This window comes from Phascolarctos cinereus, unplaced genomic scaffold (assembly GCF_003287225.1).
Source record: "Phascolarctos cinereus isolate Bilbo 61053 unplaced genomic scaffold, phaCin_HiC Scaffold_9;HRSCAF=440, whole genome shotgun sequence".
NCBI lineage: Eukaryota > Metazoa > Chordata > Mammalia > Diprotodontia > Phascolarctidae > Phascolarctos > Phascolarctos cinereus.
The window spans coordinates 209,280,746-209,301,360 of NW_027556402.1; the positions used below are offsets into that span (position 1 = coordinate 209,280,746).

The 20,615-nt window shown below is 39.1% G+C and overlaps 1 protein-coding gene across 1 annotated transcript in view; it reads left to right on the forward strand.

Moving 5' to 3' along the window:
• Nucleotides 1-869: 869 nt before the first annotated feature.
• SOX6 (SRY-box transcription factor 6) overlaps nucleotides 870-20,615 on the forward strand; it is a 520,387-nt gene continuing 500,641 nt past the window's right edge. The window contains 1 exon segment of the mRNA XM_021005404.2: nucleotides 870-1,608. Coding sequence (XP_020861063.1) covers nucleotides 1,490-1,608 — 119 coding nt within the window. The 5' untranslated portion in view covers nucleotides 870-1,489.

Here is a 20,615-nt window from a genome sequence, read left to right on the forward strand (position 1 = left end):
ACAGGCTAACTTTAATAAAAGTAGAAGCAAGGGGAAGATAGGTAGTGTAGTAGATAGAGTCCAGGTCTTGGAGTCAGGAGGAGACTTGAGTTCAAATGTGACCTCAGAAACTTGAAACTTACTAGCTGTGTGACCCTGGGCAAGTCACTTAACTTTGCCTTGCCAAAAAAAAAGTAGGAGCAAAGAGAGAACTTAGTCTTATTCTCATGACTTATGTATGATTCTTTTGGATCACCCCAGGGTCCTCCTGAAAAAGAGACCTATTTTGTGTAGAGGTATAGCCATTCAAAGAAAAGAATTTGTATTATAGAATGTCATAGGGTAGCTTGTCTGTGTAACATACTTTAAGGCAAAAATTATCAATAGTTAGCATTTATATAGTGCTTTAAGGTTTATAAAGCACTTTATAAATATTATTTTATCCTTACAACATACCTGGGAAATAGGTGCTTTTATTGTTCCCATCTTACAGATGAGAAAACTGAGACTGAGAAAGATTAAGTGATTTTTCCCAGGGTCACACAGTTAGTAAGTGTCTGAGGCCAGATTTGAATTCAGGACTTCCTGACTCTGGGTGCAGTGGTCTATACACCGAGCCACCAGCTGCCTTAGCTCTTGTCCTACTGAGATTTGGGGTACACAGGTGTGTGTATAGATACCACCAGAGTCTTCATATATGGTCAATATTATATGATAGTTGGTGCTATGGACAGAATACCCACAGATGCACTGTGTGCACAAGTCTCTAGGAGAGGCTGTCACAATTGGTTAGAATGCATACTGCCCATTATGACGAGTTGTTCCATTGTTCCATTCCATTGTATGATGAATTGGACAAGTGGACTCTGAGGCCTTAGTGGTATTAGAAGTAGTGGTTGGCAGTCCTATTATTATAACCTGTAACTTCTGTGATTAGAGGCTACTGTAGGGCACATAGTAAGCTGGTGAAAAGAGAGATTAATGATGGCAGGAGAGAGGTGAGAGGAAGAGGCAAAGGACAAGTGAATGACACAGCTCTGTGGTGTTGGATCCACACCTATCCAGGGAAGAGATCTTTGGAAGTGTGGAGTGGGACACCAAGGGCCAACCGCTCCTGTGAGATTCCTACAGTGGTAGATCAGCAAGAAGGTGAAGATGCAATCCATGCTATCTGGGACTCTTCCATCCAAAAGCTACAAAGTCCAACTACAGTACTTTCTTGAAAAATAATAATGATACCAATCTGGTTCACAATTCAGTTATGTTCTGTATGATCTCATCAAAAGACCGGATGTTTTTCAGTTTTTTTAGACGAATGAAACTCTCTCCTACTTCCTGACAGCAATTCTGTGGTTTTTCTTTTCCACAAACACCCACATCTTTACATCCATTTTTCCTTTCTGATCCTATTATCACCCGTCAACAGTACCTGCCTTCCCAAGATGAACTAGTTTGCTCTAAATCTTTGAATTTGCTGCATATCTCTTGGGCACCTAGGAATCCAGTGCTTATGGTGACTTCATGGAAAGTTCTAATGGCAGGTGTTAAAAGCTTTGCACAGTGGATTTGCTCATGGATCTATGCAGTCTTGCTCATAGATGAAAACAAGGTAATGAGATGCACAGATGGGTAAGTGTGCATTTTGTTACCTCACTTGACATTTGCATGTGGGATGGATAAACTTGCATTTGGGTTAGCTTCCCAAGTGTACTCGACTTAAACACTTTGGGCCAGGAGATGTCTGAGCTACTTAGATTGATGGGACGGCAGTAATAATCTTGGAAACTGTTGATATTTTCTTCATTTCGTATATTATACAGAACTGGCATAGGGAGATCATCCTTGCTGCCAAGATATTAATAATAGGCCATAGCTAATGTTAATTATCTATTCATTCAGCTTATAAAATGTTCCCAAGTACTTAAAATTCCTGGACTGCAGGTATAGCAAATGAGGCAGTAATTGGTAACTTTCACATTTAACACTTACTACTATTTTCTATTGAAGTTCTCCTACTAGGAGAACCATGAGACCTGTTTACAGAAAGCAGAGGACTGGCTACCTGGATTATATACTGCCTAAATCTTCAATGCTACTGCTGTAAGGAGAAGAACCAGGTGTTGTATATGCCAAGATTATGAAAAACCTCTCTGAAAAGGTTATGTACGAGTGTGTGTGTACTTACATGTTACAAGATTGGGTAGTCAGTCCACAATTCACAAATGAGCTACTAAAAGTTTGCAAGTCAGTTTGGAATTTGGAGCATTTTTTTTTCTACAAAAAAATGTCATAAATGGTGGTTAAGTTTTGAGAATAACCTACTGTAGTTCAGCAAGGGACTTTTATGAGCTATCCTGAGAACACAGCTATCATTTACAATGTTCCTATGAGAAAATAAATTCTGAGTTTTTTACCTGGGGAGCCAAGAAACCCTGTCTTCTGATGCAGACCAGATGATAGAGGTGATACAGTAGAGATAGAGAACTGGACCTGGGGGCAGGAAGACCTGAGTAGCTTCACAAAGTACTATCTGGGTGACCCTGGGCAAGTCACTTAACCTCTGCCTGCCTCAGTTTCATCATCTGTAAAATGAGTATAAAATGAGATATTTGTAATGTGCATTGTAAATCTTAAAGAGCTATACAATTAGCTATATAAACACTAGCTAATCTTGTCATCGTTATCATCATCATCATCATCATCATCATCATCATCATCATCATCATCATTGTCACGCCTTTCACAGCAGCTGGGAAAGAAGTAGAGAAAGGATATTCATGGGGTTATTGTAGACATAAAGACTTACAGATTAAAGGACCTTAAAGGTCTTTTAGTCTAACATTCTTACTTTTTTTTACAAATGAGGAAATAGGCCCAGAGAGATTAAGTAACTTATTCAGTGACACACAGGTAGTAATTTACAAAATCAGGAGTTGAATCCAGGCCCTTTGATTACAAATTCTGAGTTCTCTCCACTGCTTCAAGGAACCTTCACACCCCCAATGTCTCAAGGGAGGGATCGGGGGTATATATATGTGTATATATATATATATACATACATACATACATATATGCTTATATGAAAACAGATATATGTATACATATATCTATATATACATATATTTTATGAAGCAAAATTATTTCTGTAAGAGTAAAAAACAAGCCAAAACAACCACCAAACTGATAGCTATAACCCAGTGGTCATGGTTATTCATCAGATCGAACACGATGTGCAGACATTTGTAGACATGTAATGTACAGACCGTATGTCTCAATGAGCTTGAGGGGGAAAATATCACTTAAAAGAGGAAAGGCAGGTGGGCAGATGGTCTTCCAATTGCAGTTTCTTCATGTCTTCAATAGAAGAAGGAAGCAATTACTGATGAGATTCAGTCAAAACCAACAAACTCAGAAATGTATTTGATATGTCCAGCACAGCTCATAAGCTGAAAAGCACCTCGGTCATTATTTGTGACTCTCAGAACAAACACAGATAGAGATTGAGTTCTTAGCTATTGAGAATTCTCCTTCATCATTTACACATTCAGGAAGATGTATAGTCTTCCCAGCTGTTTGCCAGGATTACTGGAGAGAGAACAGAATTTCCCATTCTGGGTGTAGCACTTTGAGGCCCAGAAGTGATCCAAATAGCCTTGTTGATTGAACTTTCTAGTTGGCTAGGAATGAGGACAGACAGGAGCTTGAGGGTCCAACATGGCTGACTGTAAAGAAACAAAAAAAGTTGAAGTAGCCCACATAGTTGTTACATAGTCAAATAGCATCTGAACAAATTGGCAACTGCTTTTAGGACTTGGCTGGCCATGGCACTCAGGTTTGGAATGGTTGAACTCAGATTCCCTAAAGGCCTCTCATACTGTGATCTCCCTAGAGGCCCTTTCCACTTCCAGCAAATGTTGCTGTCTATTCTCCTGAGCATGAACAAATATAAACTGATTGGCCAAGCACATTTCACAGGTTTGAGTGGGAAAAGGCCAATTTCTAAAGGTGAATCTGTGAACAACAAGCTTAGAGGAAAGAGTCCAGCTAACCCAAGATCACCTCCCTGTCCTGGGTAAACTGTAGCACTGGTAAGAGTAACTGAGTTTCTGATGATTATACCGGAATCACTTAAAAATGCACATATTTTCATTTGATATAAGATATTGGACACAATTAGGATGCTGTCTAGGCCAGGAGACAGAGATAATAGTAACTATGCCCCAAATACTTAGTGTGTCATCCCAGAGCTATTTCCCAATATGCCATTCCTTTGAGACATCTTAGGAATGGAAAATTCCCTTTGTCACGTGGATAGTCTTTTTAACATTTCACCAAAATGTTTCACTTTGGGTTCTGATTTGCTCATCGGAAAAGTGAATTTTTCTGTTGCTAAGGGGAAAAAACCAGCTAGGGCTGGGAGTGGGTTTAAAATGGCTCCAAAACAGTTGGCTGTTAGAAAACAATGGTTTTGATGAGTTACAGGCAATTGAGTCAGAAAGAATTTAGTTTCCCCTAGAACACATATAGCCTGAAAGTGGAGGGGGGAAAGTGTCTGGCAACATAAACTTTATATTTTTCTGAATCCAGAGTGTTTGAAAAGGTTTGGCAAACTGAAAAGTTAGCTGACTTCATGCCTTCCAAGGGAAAAAGATGACTTTGTTATCTTAGTAATAATGTTGGGTACCTGACAAGTAGGGTTCTCCAGTATGTACATTGCACTGGCTGGGAGCCAGCTGTGAAACAACTCAAAAGTTCCCTATCAAAGTCCTTCCAATCTCTACTGTGCCATTGCTGGTGGCCCCGCCATGAAATGAGACCATGCATTTCTGTACAGTGATCAGGCTGCTTAGCATGTCTTGTCTGGCTCTGTTCTGGTCACCGTTCTTTTGGACTGACTGCCTACCGACCACCAAATTGTTTAGATTTGAAATAGGATGCTCACTGGGGTCTCCTCCATCTCTACTCCTCTGTACCCTCTATACTCCAAAAAAGAAGAAAAAATATGTAGCTTGACTCATACCACAGAAGGCCCCAGTGCTAAAGTTAAGTGGCTGGGTTTTACCCTGCTTTTCCCTCTACTTGGCAAACCTGACGAGCTGTCAGGATCACAGACATTTCCTGCGGCATCTTCTAGAGACTCCTATTTGTAAGAACCTGAATTTCTGGAATGTGAGGAGGAAGATGTATTCAACCCTATTAATGGGATTAGCTTTTCTTTTCTTTATCTTAAACCACTGCTTGATTCATAGAATCCTAGCCTTCTAGCGGGATCATAGGAAAAAAGTCAACTATTTGATATGTTCCACCTTGTCTTTAACTTGGAAAGTCTCTGATAGGTGGGTATGTCTCTTACTTTTTAAAATTAAAAAAATTTTTTTTTAATCTCTCACTTTTTAAGCACTCCAAACCAGCCTTTCCTGCCCTCCCCCCCCACTCCCAGTTAACCCTGACTCCCTCAATTACTTAATATTCATTTTTGTATTTACTTATCTGTTTACACAGTGTTTTCCCCAAGAATATAAGCTTCTTAAGGACAGAAATGTTTTCATTTGTGTATTTTTGTCTTTGTATTTCTAGCATTTAGCAATGCCTGACATATAATAGGTACCTATTAAATGCTTCCTGCATAGAGTTGAATTGACTTGAAATTCTGTAAGTGTGATGTAGCCCAAGAGATACCAGCTTATTCTGTGAATTAGAAAACCAAAAAACCAAACCAAAACAAAACAAAAAACCCAAACCTCAAAACATTGTCTGGGCTGAGGTGGCTGATGGCTGTTTAAGTTTACTAAATCAATTCGTATTATCTGGTTTCCATTAGAGAAAGTATTTGTTTGTTTGTTTGTTTTGGAGGGAGGAGGAGCTGAAATTGTCACCTTCACTTACAAAGAAGAGCTAAACTTATGCTTCAGGATATAAAAACCAGAGCTTGCCTCCATGAGACCATTAGGAAGGTAAGTTCTATGCCTATTGATGTTCCTGATGGAGAATCATGCCCTGAACGGTTAACCCTTTGCCTCAGTCCTGGCAACACTTTAAGTTTGAGTCCAGGAAAGGAATGGTCATCAAAAGGAACCTATCAACCTATATAACCCAAAGGCAAAGATAAAGATGCCTGCAATTGTAAATCAGCTGTGGTGCATTATTTTACTAATGTGGATTGAGACTGTTGATCCAAACGATTTTTTGCTCTCAAGAAAAGTGAAAACAAAACAAAAACCCAGACCAGAACAGCAAGAGAGGGAAAAAAACAGACACTCTACGGAAAACACTAACGACTTGAAACAGGCTCCTTTTTAAGGAAAAAAAAAATAGACATAAGTAGCATTACATCTTATGCGACATTACTGGCCAAGATGTGATGTTCCAGTGGGACAGAGGAGCTCAAACATGAATGAAGAGTGGAATTTTCCTTTCGTTTTCCACAATAACTGTGTTTGTTGAAGAGAAAAAGGAGGAAAAAATGACCGTCATGCCTGGTTTTGAAGGAAAACTTGTTTATGTGCGTCAGACATTGGAGAAATTGTTTGAGAACATTTTGACCATGCAAAAATATGTGGCCACTGAAATTCTTAGGCCACATCTTAGGTAAGATGTGGGGCTATCGGATGCTTAAGCCTATGTACCATTCTATATGAATGAGTCTCTGTGAAGATAATTTACCTAGCCCTCCTCTCTCTCTTTCTAAGGCTTCTGGGGGAAAAAAAAAGTATTTTTAGTAAGGAGAGTTTATACAGGGTGCTTTAGCTTGAATCCTGGACAGATTTTCCAGGTCATTCACACACACACACACACACAACACACACATACACACACACATATGCACACATCAAGAAGCTGAATTAATCAAAAATCCATTCATTCATTCAGTTCCACCAATGTTTGTTAAACATCTGTTATACACAAAGCAATGCATTCAACTCTAAGAATATAAAGTGAAATGATACAGAGCCATTGTCCTCAAGGAGATTGTAGTCTAGTAGGAGAACTAAGGCAGGCACACAACTATGATACAAGGAAGAATATATAAAGTGCCACAAGAGAGACACAAAGTGTTAGGGGATGCAGAGATGAGAAAGATCATATTCCCTTGGGGAGAAGAGGTTGTGTGATCAGGGAGAGCTCCTGAAGGAAATGGCATTTGATCTGGGGCTTGAAGACAAGGTAGGAATTTGAAAATTATCCACTGCCATTCGTCTGGAACATGGGATTTGTGTAGGAGAGAAATGGAAAAAAGGTAGTTGAGGGACAGAGCATGGAGTTCCTGGAGTGCCCTGAGTGTCAGACTGAGGAATTTAGACTAAGGTAGGCAATGGGGAGATACTGAATGTTAGTGAGTACTGCAGTGACATGACTTTTCATTCCTAGGTGGACGCTCATTTTTAACCTCGCAATGAGCTTTGTACCTATTCTATCAAAAAGTTCAACTAAGGAAGTATTCCTTCCTAGTATCCTGTTTCCTTCACTAGTTTTCTGTTTTGTTCCTTCATTCCTTCCTTTGTTTCTTCATTGGTTCGTTCGTTCATTCCTTCCTGTGTAAAAAGAAGTCTACTCGTCTTTTTCCTTGTCTGCAATTCTATTAAGTTGGGCACCCAAACCTCTTTAGTCTTTGAGGGATTATGACTAAGACTGATTGCCTGGGCAGATGTTAATTGGGTCTAGAGGATGAGTTCTTAACCATTTTTGTGAAGGACCCTTTTGGCAATCTGGTGAAGCCTCTGGATTCATTCTCTGAATGCTTTTAAATACATTAAATAAAATACGTAGGGTGTCAAAGGAAACAGATTATATTGAAATATACTTATCAAAATAACTAAAATCAAAACAAAACAAATTCATAGACCCTAGTTTGGAATCTCTGGTTTAAATGATTATCTTTCTGAAAATTGTACTGTCTACTATCAAGCCCCTTTGAATCTTTATTCATTGTAGGGCCATCAGTGAGAGATCTAAGGATTTAACCCTAAATCTGGTACTGGCCCAGGCAGTTTCCTCCACACTGAGTATGAACAAACCATTGCATCTACACAAAAAGATGTTTGTAATATGTTTGTAATTATTGTGTGATGCTGCTCTAAGGAGAATTTAAAAGTGGTCAGGTGTGCCAGATCCAAGCCTCATTTTAAGTCAAAGTCAGGACTCCCAACCAATCCCAAGAGTGAGACCCCAGAATATGGTGGAAGGTAAAGGTGTATTTACGTGATATTCACACAGCTGTTCTGAAGCTAGGAAGGTTTGAGGCAGCCTGGCATAGAACTTTGAACTGATTGTCAGAACACTCGGGTTTTAGTCTGGACTTTACCACTTATTAGTTATAAGGTCCTAGGCAAATCACAGCCTGTCTGAGATCAATTTCCTCATCTGTCAAATAAGGATAATAATATTTGCACTCATAGGTCTGGTGTGGATAAGAATCCTTTATGTGCCATAAAGATATATGCTGTTATGATGAAATATAATAATAGTAATGCTCATTTAAAAATAATATGGTCACTGAAATCCATATCATTTAGGGCCATTAAAGAAGACCAATAACGTCCTTCAGAGCTTCTGGATCATTCTGTGCTTTGCTGAGTGTTGTAAATGAATATGTATGAATGTGATTTGATTTCTGTCCTTTGTAATTTTTTCATATAAAATGAATATTGTTTATGAACAAGCAAATTAGACTCTTTATGGACATACACATATACATACAGGATGTCCCAGAAGTCTTAGTGCAGTCTTCTGTTATTAAAAGCTTCATACTACACTGAGACTTTTGGGACACTTTGCTTATAAATAAACCAAATACATACATTTAATAAGTATTTTACCAAGTGCCTACTTTGTGCTGGTCACCATGCTACACACAGGATAAAAATGAGACAGTTCCTGCTTCTCAAGGGATTTATATTCTGCTGGAGGGAAACAACTAGAGAAGTTAAGTCAAAATTATACATGTCTGGCTACATATACAAAAAATAAATGCAAAATGACTTTCAGAGTAAGGGAGAGAGGAGAATATTGTCCACTGGGGGGATCAGGAAAGCCTGTGTGTAGGAGGAGGTGCTTGACTTTGGCGATCATGTAACTGAATATAAGTTATGATGTAGGATTTGGTCTTTTGCAAATATATATTTGTGTGTATACCTGTAAACCATAGTAGTGTGTGGATAGCAAGATTGTAAGTTGCCTTCAGAAAAAATGAGAGCTAAATATTCCTTCACTTTTTTTCAGTGAGGGAAGATTTCATAGAGTCTTTACATATTTATTTGGGCTTATGATCCCATTTACTTCCCCATAGGCTTTGATGTGGGTTACAAACTTTAAATTGTGTAAAACAAGACAAGGGAGTCTTCGCTTATCAGATGAAATTTTCTCATGGCTAATATTCCTACTTCATGGTGTCCCAGGGGAAGAATTCCTTTGAATCTTTGTCTTTGGTGCTGCCCCCATTTACAGGGTATGTTGGGAAGCCGAGGATTAACCCCTGCCCCAGGTTTCTTCAGGCTCGGGGTTCATTCTTGTGTCAGCTATTGACACATGAAGAGACTGGACAAGGCCCACGTCTATACCACAATTTAGACGTCTGTCAGATTGGCAGAGTGAGGATGTTCAATACCCAATGTGCCCTTTTTCCCAAACTAAGATCCATCGAGTAGGGCATGTTTTTCTATTCTTGTTTCCTTTTCTTTTCCTTATTAGAATGCACTGAAGAGTAATATTAAGCGTTTTCAAATGCTGTTTAGATGGAATGATCATACGTGAAGATAACTGATTCAATTGAATTGAACAAATACTCATTAAGCTTCTGATTTGTGTGGAATTATGCTGATTATAAGGACAAAAAAAAGAAAGCTGTTCATGCTCTCAAGAAGCTTATACTCTATACAAATAAGTAAATATAAAATCATTTGAAGAAAGAAAAAGTACAAGTTGGGGTAACATCACAAAAGATTTCACCCAGGTGGTGGTTGCTGACCTGATCCTTGAAGGAAGCTCAGAACTCTAGGACTTACACGGGGAGGCAGTGCGTTGGAGGCCCAAGTGAAGGCCTACAAGATGGAAATGGCATTTTGAGTTCTGGTGCAACTTTGTGGAGGTGTTTAAAAGGTAGTCTGAAGATTTTGTATTTGATCCTAGAGGCAATAGGGAGACCCTTCAGTTTTTTGATAAAGAGGTGATGTGGTTAGACCTATGCTTTAGGAAGAGGATTTTGGCAGTTATGGAGAGGACAAATTGGCAAATGAGAAACTAAAACCTAGGAGATCAATTTGGATGCGTGATCAGCCTGTCATCAGTCATATGTGGAATAGGCTTATTCCAGGAAGCTCAAACCGCTCCATAAACTCCCCGGCCCTAAACCAATACAAGGAAGAGTCTTTGAAATTCAGTTCCTTCACACCTTAAGACTTGAATAAGTTCTGCGGTTGTTGTTGTCATTACCATTGTGTCTGACTCTTTGTGACCCCATTTTGGGTTTTCTTGGCAAAGATATTGGCGCGGTTTGCCATTTCCTTCTCCAGCTCATTTTACAGATGAGGAAACTGAGGCAAACAGGGTTGTGTGACTTGTCCAAGGTCACATAGCTAAAAAGTGTCTGAGGCCAGATTTGAACTCAAGTCTTACTGGCTCCAAGCCCAGCACTATGCACTGCACCACCCAGTTTTTAGGGCACTTTCATACTGGGCAAGATCAGTTTTTCTTTAGTATAAGTCCTCTGTCCATTGACATTACCCACTTTCCCTCTAAATCTTCAGGAATTGCTGGGGCTAGATCACTTGGTCAGCCTCCTGGCAGCAGGCCTTTCTGTACTGAGCCATGTTGGATGATAGAGAGCCCTTCCCTGGGGCCATATTCAAAAACTTTCCAGTTTGATAGGCCCTGCCAGCCAGAGCTTGTTCTCTATTGGCATAGCTTTTGGGAACTAATAATAATAGCTACTAGTTACATATCACTTTAAATTTTGCAAACCATTTTGCATGCATTATCTCATTAGATTCTCACAACAATCCTAGAAAGTAGGTGCTATTTTATCCCTATTTTAGATGAGAAAATTGAGTCTGAGAGAGGTTAAGTGGCTTGCCCAGAGGCACCCAGCTAGTCAGAGCCTGAGGGAGGATTTGAATTTCAGTCTTGCTGATCCTAAGCCTAGCACTCTGTCCAATAGACCAACTAGCTGCCTGTTATAACTTGAAGGCCATGGAAAGAGGCAGCAAAGGACACCTTTCAGTGGGAGGGTTTTTCTAGATTCAGAGCTTGAAGGATGTTAAGAGGTCTTTTAGCCCAGTGGTGTCAAATGCAAATAGAAACTAGGGCCACTAAAAGGATTCCTGTGGGTGGCATATTGACTTAAAAAGCCACACATTGACATCATCTATATTTTATTGTATTTTTATTAATTTTGTTAATTATTCCCAATTACACTTTAATCGGGTTTGGGTAGCACTCCCGGAGTGTTATGGGATGGGTGTGGTCCAAAGGTCAGGTTTTTGACACCTCTAATTTAGCCCAGCTTACTCATTTCATAAAGGAAGAAACAAATGAAGGTGTGAGGGAGTAAGTAGCTTCCTCAACTTCACACACACACACACACACACACACACACACACACACACACACACACACACACGGTGTGTCCCAAAAGTCTTAGTGGAATTTTAAACATTAGCAACTTTTTAAGTTTTATAGCTTAAAATTCCACCAAGACTTGTGGGACACTATATATAATAAATACACTGCAGAGATGGACTTCAAACCCACACTCCCTGAGCCTAAATCCAACAGTCCTTCAGCTGTACCTTGCTGCCTCCCTTTTTAATTCCATGTAGGTTTAAGAAGACTACCAGTGCTTTTATATTACTTGATATACCAGTTGGTTAGAGTGCCAAGGCTATAATGCTCACTGTCCTTTAGCTGGTCAGCTTTCCTTTGTCTCTTCCTCATTGCCTGTGCCCCTGGCCTAGGGAAGCCATCTCTTAAATGCATATTGCTGACCAGACCAACTCTGTCAAGAGTTGCCAGTCCTCTGGGGCTTCACAGAGAGACAACACGGCAGACGGATAGAGGGCTGCCTTCACATTCCAGAATATGTGCAGTGAAAATCAGTCACTGATATATACATACTGTCTTTGATTTTGTCTATGACTTCAGGCCAGTTATTTTAAACACTTAATGCCCTAGGTAACTAAGACTTTATGTTTTAGGATAGTGGCTATGTGCAGTGGTGTGGGGAGTTTCCTCACTGTACAAGGAGTTATTTGTATGGATGAAATGGTGGAGGTCTGTCTCTCCCTTCCCCCGTTCTCCCCTTCTTATCGCTTCCCAGTCAGTATCAGAGCAAGGTAAAAGCAATAGCTCATGTACCAGGTCATGCAGCACCTAGTTTAAAGCCTTGCTGGTCTTTTCTTAGACTCCTAGAGTGTCAGAGCTTGAAGGGACCTTAGAGATAATTTAATCCAAGTCTCCAATTTTACAGGTAAAGAAAATGAGTCCCAGAGAGCTGAAGGGACTTGCTCAAAGTTACCCAGATAGTAAATAGCAGAGCCAGAATTTGAACACAGGGCTTTTAATTCCAAATCCATCTTTTTTCTCCACTGTACAATACATGCAGCACTTTGAACTGGGAGCTTGGTGTATAGCTAATTCAATTCAAAACATATATCACTTGGGAGGAGACTGTGGGTGATGTGAGATGGAGCATCACTTCTTTTTTTTTATTTCAGTGTGCATACTTTTGGGAATGGGGAGCCTAACAGGAAAAAAAAGTGAGGAGTCCTGATAGGCAGTTGTAATTCCCCTAACAAAGGAGGACAGAGATTCATTATTCATTCATTCAACACACATTAATTGCCGTCAGTGTGCCAAGCAATGTGCTTGGGGAAATGTAAAGTTTATGTAAGACATGATTTGGCAATTACATGATAAATGCATTAAAGAGTTACAAAATAAAATAATATATAAGTCCTAAGAGGGGAAGGTCATTACTAACCAAACGGATCAGATAGCATTTACTGGAGCTGGTGCCTTTTGAGTTTTGGGTTGGACTTTCAAGGATAAATAGGAATCCAGCCATCAAAGATGAGAGAGAGAGAGAGAGAGAGAGAGAGAGAGAGAGAGAGAGAGAGAGAGAGAGAGAGAGAGAGAGAGAGAGAGAAGAAGAGGACAGAGAGAGAGAGAGAGACAGAGAGAGAGAGAGACAGAGAGAGAGAGAGAGAGAGAGAGACAGAGAGAGACAGAGAGAGACAGAGACAGAGACAGAGAGAGAACATTTCAAGCAGAGGGCATAATGGAAGTAAAGGCTCTGAGAGAAACATAGGACATATTTGAAGTAGGGGTAGAGAGAGTAGTTTGTAATATACATGTTGAAAGAGTAATAGGAAATAAATCTATAAATGGAGGGTAGCACTAGACTGGAGAGAGTTTGAACTTTCCTTGGTAGATGGTAGGAAGCACTGAAGATTTTTCAATATATGAAAAATATGACCATATCTATTCATAAGAAAAAGCATTTTAGGCAGGGGTGTTAAAGGTGGATTGGAGGGAGAGAAAGTAGAGACAAGATGAAGGAGAAGGAGGTTATTGTCTTTGTGGATGAGAAGGATATTTTAATTGTGAGGAAGAAGAAAGAGGTAAAGTATAGCATGTTTGTTGCCAACCTGTTTTTAGTGTGGATTGGGTAGTTTAGGGAGCACAAAGAAAACCCCTGATCAAAGCTGTAGCTACTATTTGCATTTAATGGAGCCCCTGGGAGGAAGTAGATGAAGACTTAATGACAAATTAATAGTACTTGGTAAGTGTGCTTTATCTGTGTCACCCAAATGTGTTGGCCATTTGAATAGTCACCTCTGTCCTCTGCTTGATCCCATATTTCATCAGGGACTTTGACTATTGTGTTTTTTTAAAGACTGGGTCTAGAATAGATGTAATCTCCAATCTGTGAGAAGCAATGTGGTTCAGTGGGAAGAGTACATAAATTGGAGTCAGAGGACCTGGGTTTTAATCCCAAATCCACCACTTATTCCCTGTGGGACTTTGGGCAGGTTCCTACCTTCTCTGGGCTTCTGCTTCCTTACATGCAAAATGAGTATATGACCCCTGAGATCTCTTTCTGCAGTTGCATTACTTTTTAATAATGATCTTTTAGTACTAGGTTTAAGTTTGGAGTATGGTAGGATCCTGTTATGGGTAATATATTTTATATAGTTAATATTTACATATCATATGTACACAATATATATGTATACATATATATATTATATATGTATACATATATAGTTTGAAATGATAGAAAGTTTGGGAAAGAAAAAAAATAAATCTGAGAGGTTTGGAGAAATGATATTTGGTACTTCCTGACTTGCTTCTGGAAAAAAAAAGTTCATTTTCTACCAGCTTCATACAGTAAAACCCAGCCATAAAACTTTCCTAGGAAAATTATAAACTGCCCATTTTATTATCATCTTAGTTGTCTATATTTTGGCACCTAGAATATAATAGATGAGAAATTAATCTGTTAAAAAGATGCCACAGTGCTATGTCATGTGATATGTGACATGCTGACAAGGAGGGAATTGGAATGGTTGGTTACATTTTTTTTTAAAGCTATTCTTAATCTATCCCTAAACTTTGTTAACTGATTAATTTTGCTGAACAACCTATTGGTGTTTCCAAAGGATCCAGTTCGCCAAAACATTAAACTTTCTCTAATTCAATCCAATCTAACCCTATCAGCTTTTATTAAGTGCCTGCTTGGTATAATAAGGCATGCATGGTATGCCCAGTTGGGGAATACAAAGACAAAACCAACGAACCAACCAAACCATTATTCTGCCCTTGAGGAGCTTCCATTGTATTGAGAAGACACAACATGCACACAGAGAGGTATATGCATGAGAATTTGAGAACAAGGGAGAGAGCTCTAATTCTGAGGGGACAGAAAGAACTTGTATTAGAAGGTGGCACCTGAATTGAGTGAAGGAAGCCAGGGATTCTAAGAGCTGGAGGTGAACTGTAATGTACATGTGCTTTTGGTCACATTACATAGTTTTTCCTTCACATTCCTCTTTAAGTTCTAGACATGCTAGCCAGCCTGATTTCAGGTTTCCTGTATCAACTTGCTGAAGAGAAGATGACTTGGTGACATCTTCTACTTTTGTCAGCTGCATTTTAAGGATGGATTCCTGTTGCAATTTTCATTTCTAAGGGATGGTTAGACTGTGAAATATTCCCTTTTTTCCTTGTGGAGAAATACCTCAATGATTACCATCATCATATTGAGAAAAATGCCAGTTTCTGATAGTTAACTTTACTTGACTTGGTCACTTCCAAATGATAACTGGCATGACATACTTCATAGGTTGAAAAGTTTGTAACCAAGTCATAACTGCAGTGAAAATTGTCAGAGAAACAACTAATTAATCTCTGCTCCTTTACAGCTGGGTAATGCAATGCATAACTAAAAGTCCTGTTAAATTAATTAATGATTTCAATTATGAACTTTTCTCCAAAATGTTATGATTCGTATCAGGCTGATAATGCAGTGACCTGAGAGTGTGAAATCTGTGTTATGTAGAGAGTCGCCAGTTAATTGATTCACAAATTATTTAAAGTTTGCTGCCCCCAAGGGAGGGCTCCATTTCCTGACAGTAATTTCTTAAAGTGTTCAAACTCTCTTTTCACCTTGTGAATGTCTTCTTCAGCTTATAGGGAGGAGAATGCTGGAATCTTTGTGACACTATGGTTATATGGTTATATGGTTATATGGTTAAGCATTTGAATCTGTCCTTAAGTCTGTTTGTGAAAATTAATTTTTGTGTCAGGGAAGAAAAATAGTCAATGAGAAAATCCTTTCATTTTTGTGTTTCTTCTTTTTTTTCCCCCAGTTTTGTTTACTTTGTTAATACAAGTAGTTTTCTGGTCTTTACTCTTATGGTTGGAATTTGGTCTTACAGGAAGGGTTGCTTATGGATAGAGACAGTGTTAGGACCTGTTAGCGTAAGTTCCTCAAGTGTATGATGAGGGAACTGGAATAGGTGGCTTCTAAGGTCCCTTCTAGTTCTAAATCCATGATCCTATGACTTGCATGTATTTGATACATTTTTTCCTAATGGAGTGGATGAATCACAGTCTTTATCATTGGAGGGAATGCGATGATATCACAAATCCATTGAAATATAAAAAGCGAGCAGATTAAATAAAATGTGATCATAATGGATTGGGAAATGTATTAATAAATATAATTTGAGGGGCAATGTGATGTATTGGTAGTGGGTTGGCCTTGGAGTCAGGAAAATGAAGGTTCAATTCTTGCTTCTGACACATCCTGGTTATGTGACCCTGGGCTAAGTTACTTAACCTCTCAGTGCCTCAGGCAACTCTCTAACTCCATAAATTACGAAGGAGTTGCCTGTCAGCATTGATAGGAGTTTCCAACCTAGGAGTCCCCTTGTGCCAAAGAAAAAACAGGTTTGAGGCCCACCCCCTAAAAAATAATAAGTTGCTATTCTAAACCCTAGAGGAGAGAAAACATTTCCAATTCATGTTTTTGATAATAAATTGTTGAGCCCATTATAGTTTATTCAAGTGTTGCACATAATTTCATCTGGTTTGAATATTTTAGCCTATAACTTGTACAAGTAACAGTGTAGGGCTTTATAAGGGAGGGGAGGAGAAGTAGTTTTCAGCCAGGGTAAATATTTTATAATGTGTTTATTAAAGTTTTATTGATGTCATTCAATCTAGCTTGAGTTAACTTTAGTGTTGAATGATTTGACCATCAGTGAGAGTGGCCATACTCTGTGCAAGTGAGGACTAAGGTTGCACATGAATGCCCATGCTGAGAAAAGGCTTGGAAGCCTGAGCAGAGGAAGATGTATGGCTCCCTCAGGTTGTGGATGCTTGGATGTTGTGGACTTTAGCATATGGTGATGACTTCAGATCAGATATTTTGGATTTATTGATTGTATTTAGCATATTGCTTTTTAGAGGATCAGCTAAATTGCCTCCCCAAACTCATAAGCAGGGTAAACTTCCTAATATTCATTTAGTATGGAGAACTATTTCTCTTTAGAAATTATTTGGTTTCTCAGCTTCCAGTTTGGGAGAGCCACTTATAGAAGCTTACATGATTCCTCAGTTTCCTCCTCTGTAAAATGATGGTTTCTAGGGTCTCTTCCAGCCTCAGATTCCTGAAAAATGAAGCCCAAACCCTTTGCTTACAATATCATTTGACTTGATGATACTTTCTATGTCTTTTTCCCCCTCATTTTCCCAAAGAACATTGCCTCCCCTCCACTACCCCCAAAGAGAAGGAAAATGGCAAGGCAAACTATTATTAAAAATAAGTTCATCTTTGTCCAACTTGCTGCAGGGCAAAAAGAAGCTGCCTTGAAAGGGAAGTAAATTTATACTAATTTTTGCATTGTAGAAAATGGTACCATTTCAAATACTGACTGACTGCTTCTGTATTCTGAAATTAAGGAGCCTATAATCTCAGCACCATTAACAAGTGCTGTCATTCAGATACACAGTGTCTGGCTGATTTAAATAAAATGAAATGAAGATAGTTGTTTCTGGTCCCTTGGCTTCACTCATCGCCATAAACATATGCTCTGCGTCCCCCTTCTTTCCATCTTATTTATGACTTTAATTTGTTGTGTGGGCTGAGCTAGAAATTAAATTTAATACAATTCTCCAAGGGACCCTGTCATATAATAACATGGTAATTTCTGTGTATCCTTTTGAAAAATGAGGAAATTAATTCTTCCTGACATGTTCTAATTATTCCAGTGTGAACGGCAAATCCGTTTTTCCCAGCCCCTGAAGTGTTATAGGCAAATGGCTGCTGTTCAAAGCCGAGGTGCTAATGCTGACCAGCAGTGCGTTTAATTTGAAACATGAGCAGACACCTTTCAACACACCTTTGTAATATTGGAGTACTTTACGGAAATTAATTCACTACTTATTTGGCAGCTTAGCCTGGGGGTTATGTTTTTTTATTCATCAATACTATAGTCATGTTAGCACAGTGTTTCCTATTTCCTCTGATGCTTTGGTTTCCATGTTGCAAAATAGGAAAGTTAACACGTATATGGTATAGGTAGAGAGGGTTGGAGTCAGAGGGAAACCAGACCCCTTGGAAGTACCACTTGTGGGCCAGATGATGTTTAGGGGAGAGAGAGAGAGAGAGAGAGAGAGAGAGAGAGAGAGAGAGAGAGAGAGAGAGAGAGAGAGAGAGAGAGAGAGAGAGAGAGAGAGAGAGAGAAAGAGATGCAGCCAGGTCTTGACTGTTAACTTAATTATAGACTATAGTTAGCAGCTTTAACTGAAATTACATAGTGGAGGAATTATTGGGACAGTCTTGCTGTGAACAGATGACTATGCTCTCTGCTGCCCTGATGTAAATTTCAGTTGTGAAAACTCAATCAGCTTCCTGAAAGCAGAATGCTATTATACTATGGGAAATCAGTTTGTGGAGTTAGTAGCATAGGAATCTTAAGTTTTGAGCTCCACCAGGGAATGGATGGTGAAGAAGAAGCATCATATAGTTGGGTAGAGTGCTGATTTTGGAATTATGAGACCTTGTCTCAAATGCCGCTCTTGTCACTCACTTGTTGATGATCTTGGGCAAGTAGTTCCATTTCTCAGAGCCAGCATAATGGAGATAATAACATTTGTATTGCCTAATTTATGAACTTGTCTTCAGAAGAGCATTTTCCAAAGCATAAAGTACTGTATACATGTGTGTTTTCATGGCCTAGTAGGTCACAAAATCAAAGGAAGGACATTGACAAGAGGGACCATTTCCAGAGGAGGGTGACCAAGATGATAAGAGGAATTGAAATCATGCCACATAACAACTGGCTAAAGAAGCTGGGGAAGAGAGTAGGTGAACCATGGCAGTTGACTTCAAACATTTGAAAGACTATCACATGGAAGAGGGGTCAGATTGGTTCTTGTTGATCCTAGGAAGCAAGAACTAGGAGCAATAGATGAAAATTACAGAGTCAGATTTAGGCTCAATAGAAGGAAACATTTCTTGCTAATTAGAGGTCTCCACAAGTGGAATGGGCTATTTTGGGAGGCACTGAGCTCCCTGTAACTGAGGTTTTCAAGGTGGAGGCTATATGATTACTTTCTGAGAGTGTTGAAAGGGATTCCTTACAAATTGGACTAGATGCTCTCTGAGGTCCCTGAGATTCCTAGATTATATGAGTTTAAAGTATTGCTGGACATATTGCCTAGGTAATTTTGATGGCTGGAATGGACTCCCTAAAGTGATCAATGTGTGGGCTATGCCAGAAATTAGTATAATACTAGCAGATGCTATTTATCTATAGGGTAAGAAGCTTGGTGAAGACCCCTTTTAAGCTGCTGATTTACTTGTTTAGGCAAGTTCAATGCTCTCACATAGGAACATTTCATGTTTGAAGAGCCTTGTACATAGTAGGTTCTCAATAAATATTTGTTGAATTAATAAATAGAAAAACCTTGGCAGCATCCAGAAGCATAAAAGGATCCAAGTCACTCTATTCTAGTAAAGCTGCAAGGACCGAACTTCTTGCTACTTGTTCACAGAATTTCAGAATTGGAAGGAGCCTCAGAGAAAATCTAAACCAAACTGTACTTTAATAGGAATCCCTTTTACAGTATCCCTGAAAAGTGGTCATCTGTCCTCCACCTGAGGACTTCTAAAGATGGGGACCTCACTGTCTCCTAATGTAATTGATGCCATTTTGGGAGAGCTCTGATTGTTAGGGAGTTTTCTTTTAATTTGGAATCTTTTTTTTTTTATAAGTGGATAGTGACTATATTCCCTAAATCAAATCAATCAATTGGGTTAGCCCTAGTCTTTATTTCCCTAATAAATACAGTTGGCTAATTAGGATAGCTATTAGTTGATAAAAAGGAAAATAAGCAGATGAGGTCCTACTTATTGTTGAGAAGAGACAAATACAAAAAAAAATCCCTTTAGAACCTAAGAAGCACAATTAGATTTGGGGAAAGGGGAGGGAGGCTGTAATAAAGGCTTGCTGTTGATCTGTTTTTGTATTTTTATTTTAAATGCCAGTTTTAAAATCTAATTTGATGATGCTATGCTTAAGCAATGCCAAAGATGTAACTTAGAGGTACAGTTAAGGCTGACACTAGGAGAGGGTGGGTTGGGTCAAATAATAAGTTTGCTGAATAGCATTAATATGAGCCATATTTGTTCTGCCAACTGTTCAGCTGCTAGAGATTTACTTTCACTATCCATCAGTCTGGTGCTTGCCTACTCTCAGCTTCAGCCCATGGAAAGGGGGGACCATTTTGTATTGCTTTGCCTTTCCTTGTGTCAAGATCCTTTGGGTGGAACAAAGTAGACAGAAGTTTTTGATGTTTTCTCTTGGCCCTTCTGAAAGTGGGAGGTATAGGATAAAACAGTGGTTCTGTTCAGCTGTATAGTGACTCTCATATCTCCTCTGGTGGGAAGCTGATGGCAGCTAGGAAAATTCTTTCCTTGGCAGTCCCTCTGACATTACTCTTTTCTGAGCCCTTCAGACAAGATTTCTGGTGGTCAGATGAGAATGGAGGTAGTTTGAGGCACTATGTCTTTTCCTGGAGAGGGGTTGTATGGGGGTAAGGAAATTTAAAAAAAATATTTTATTTAATTAAAT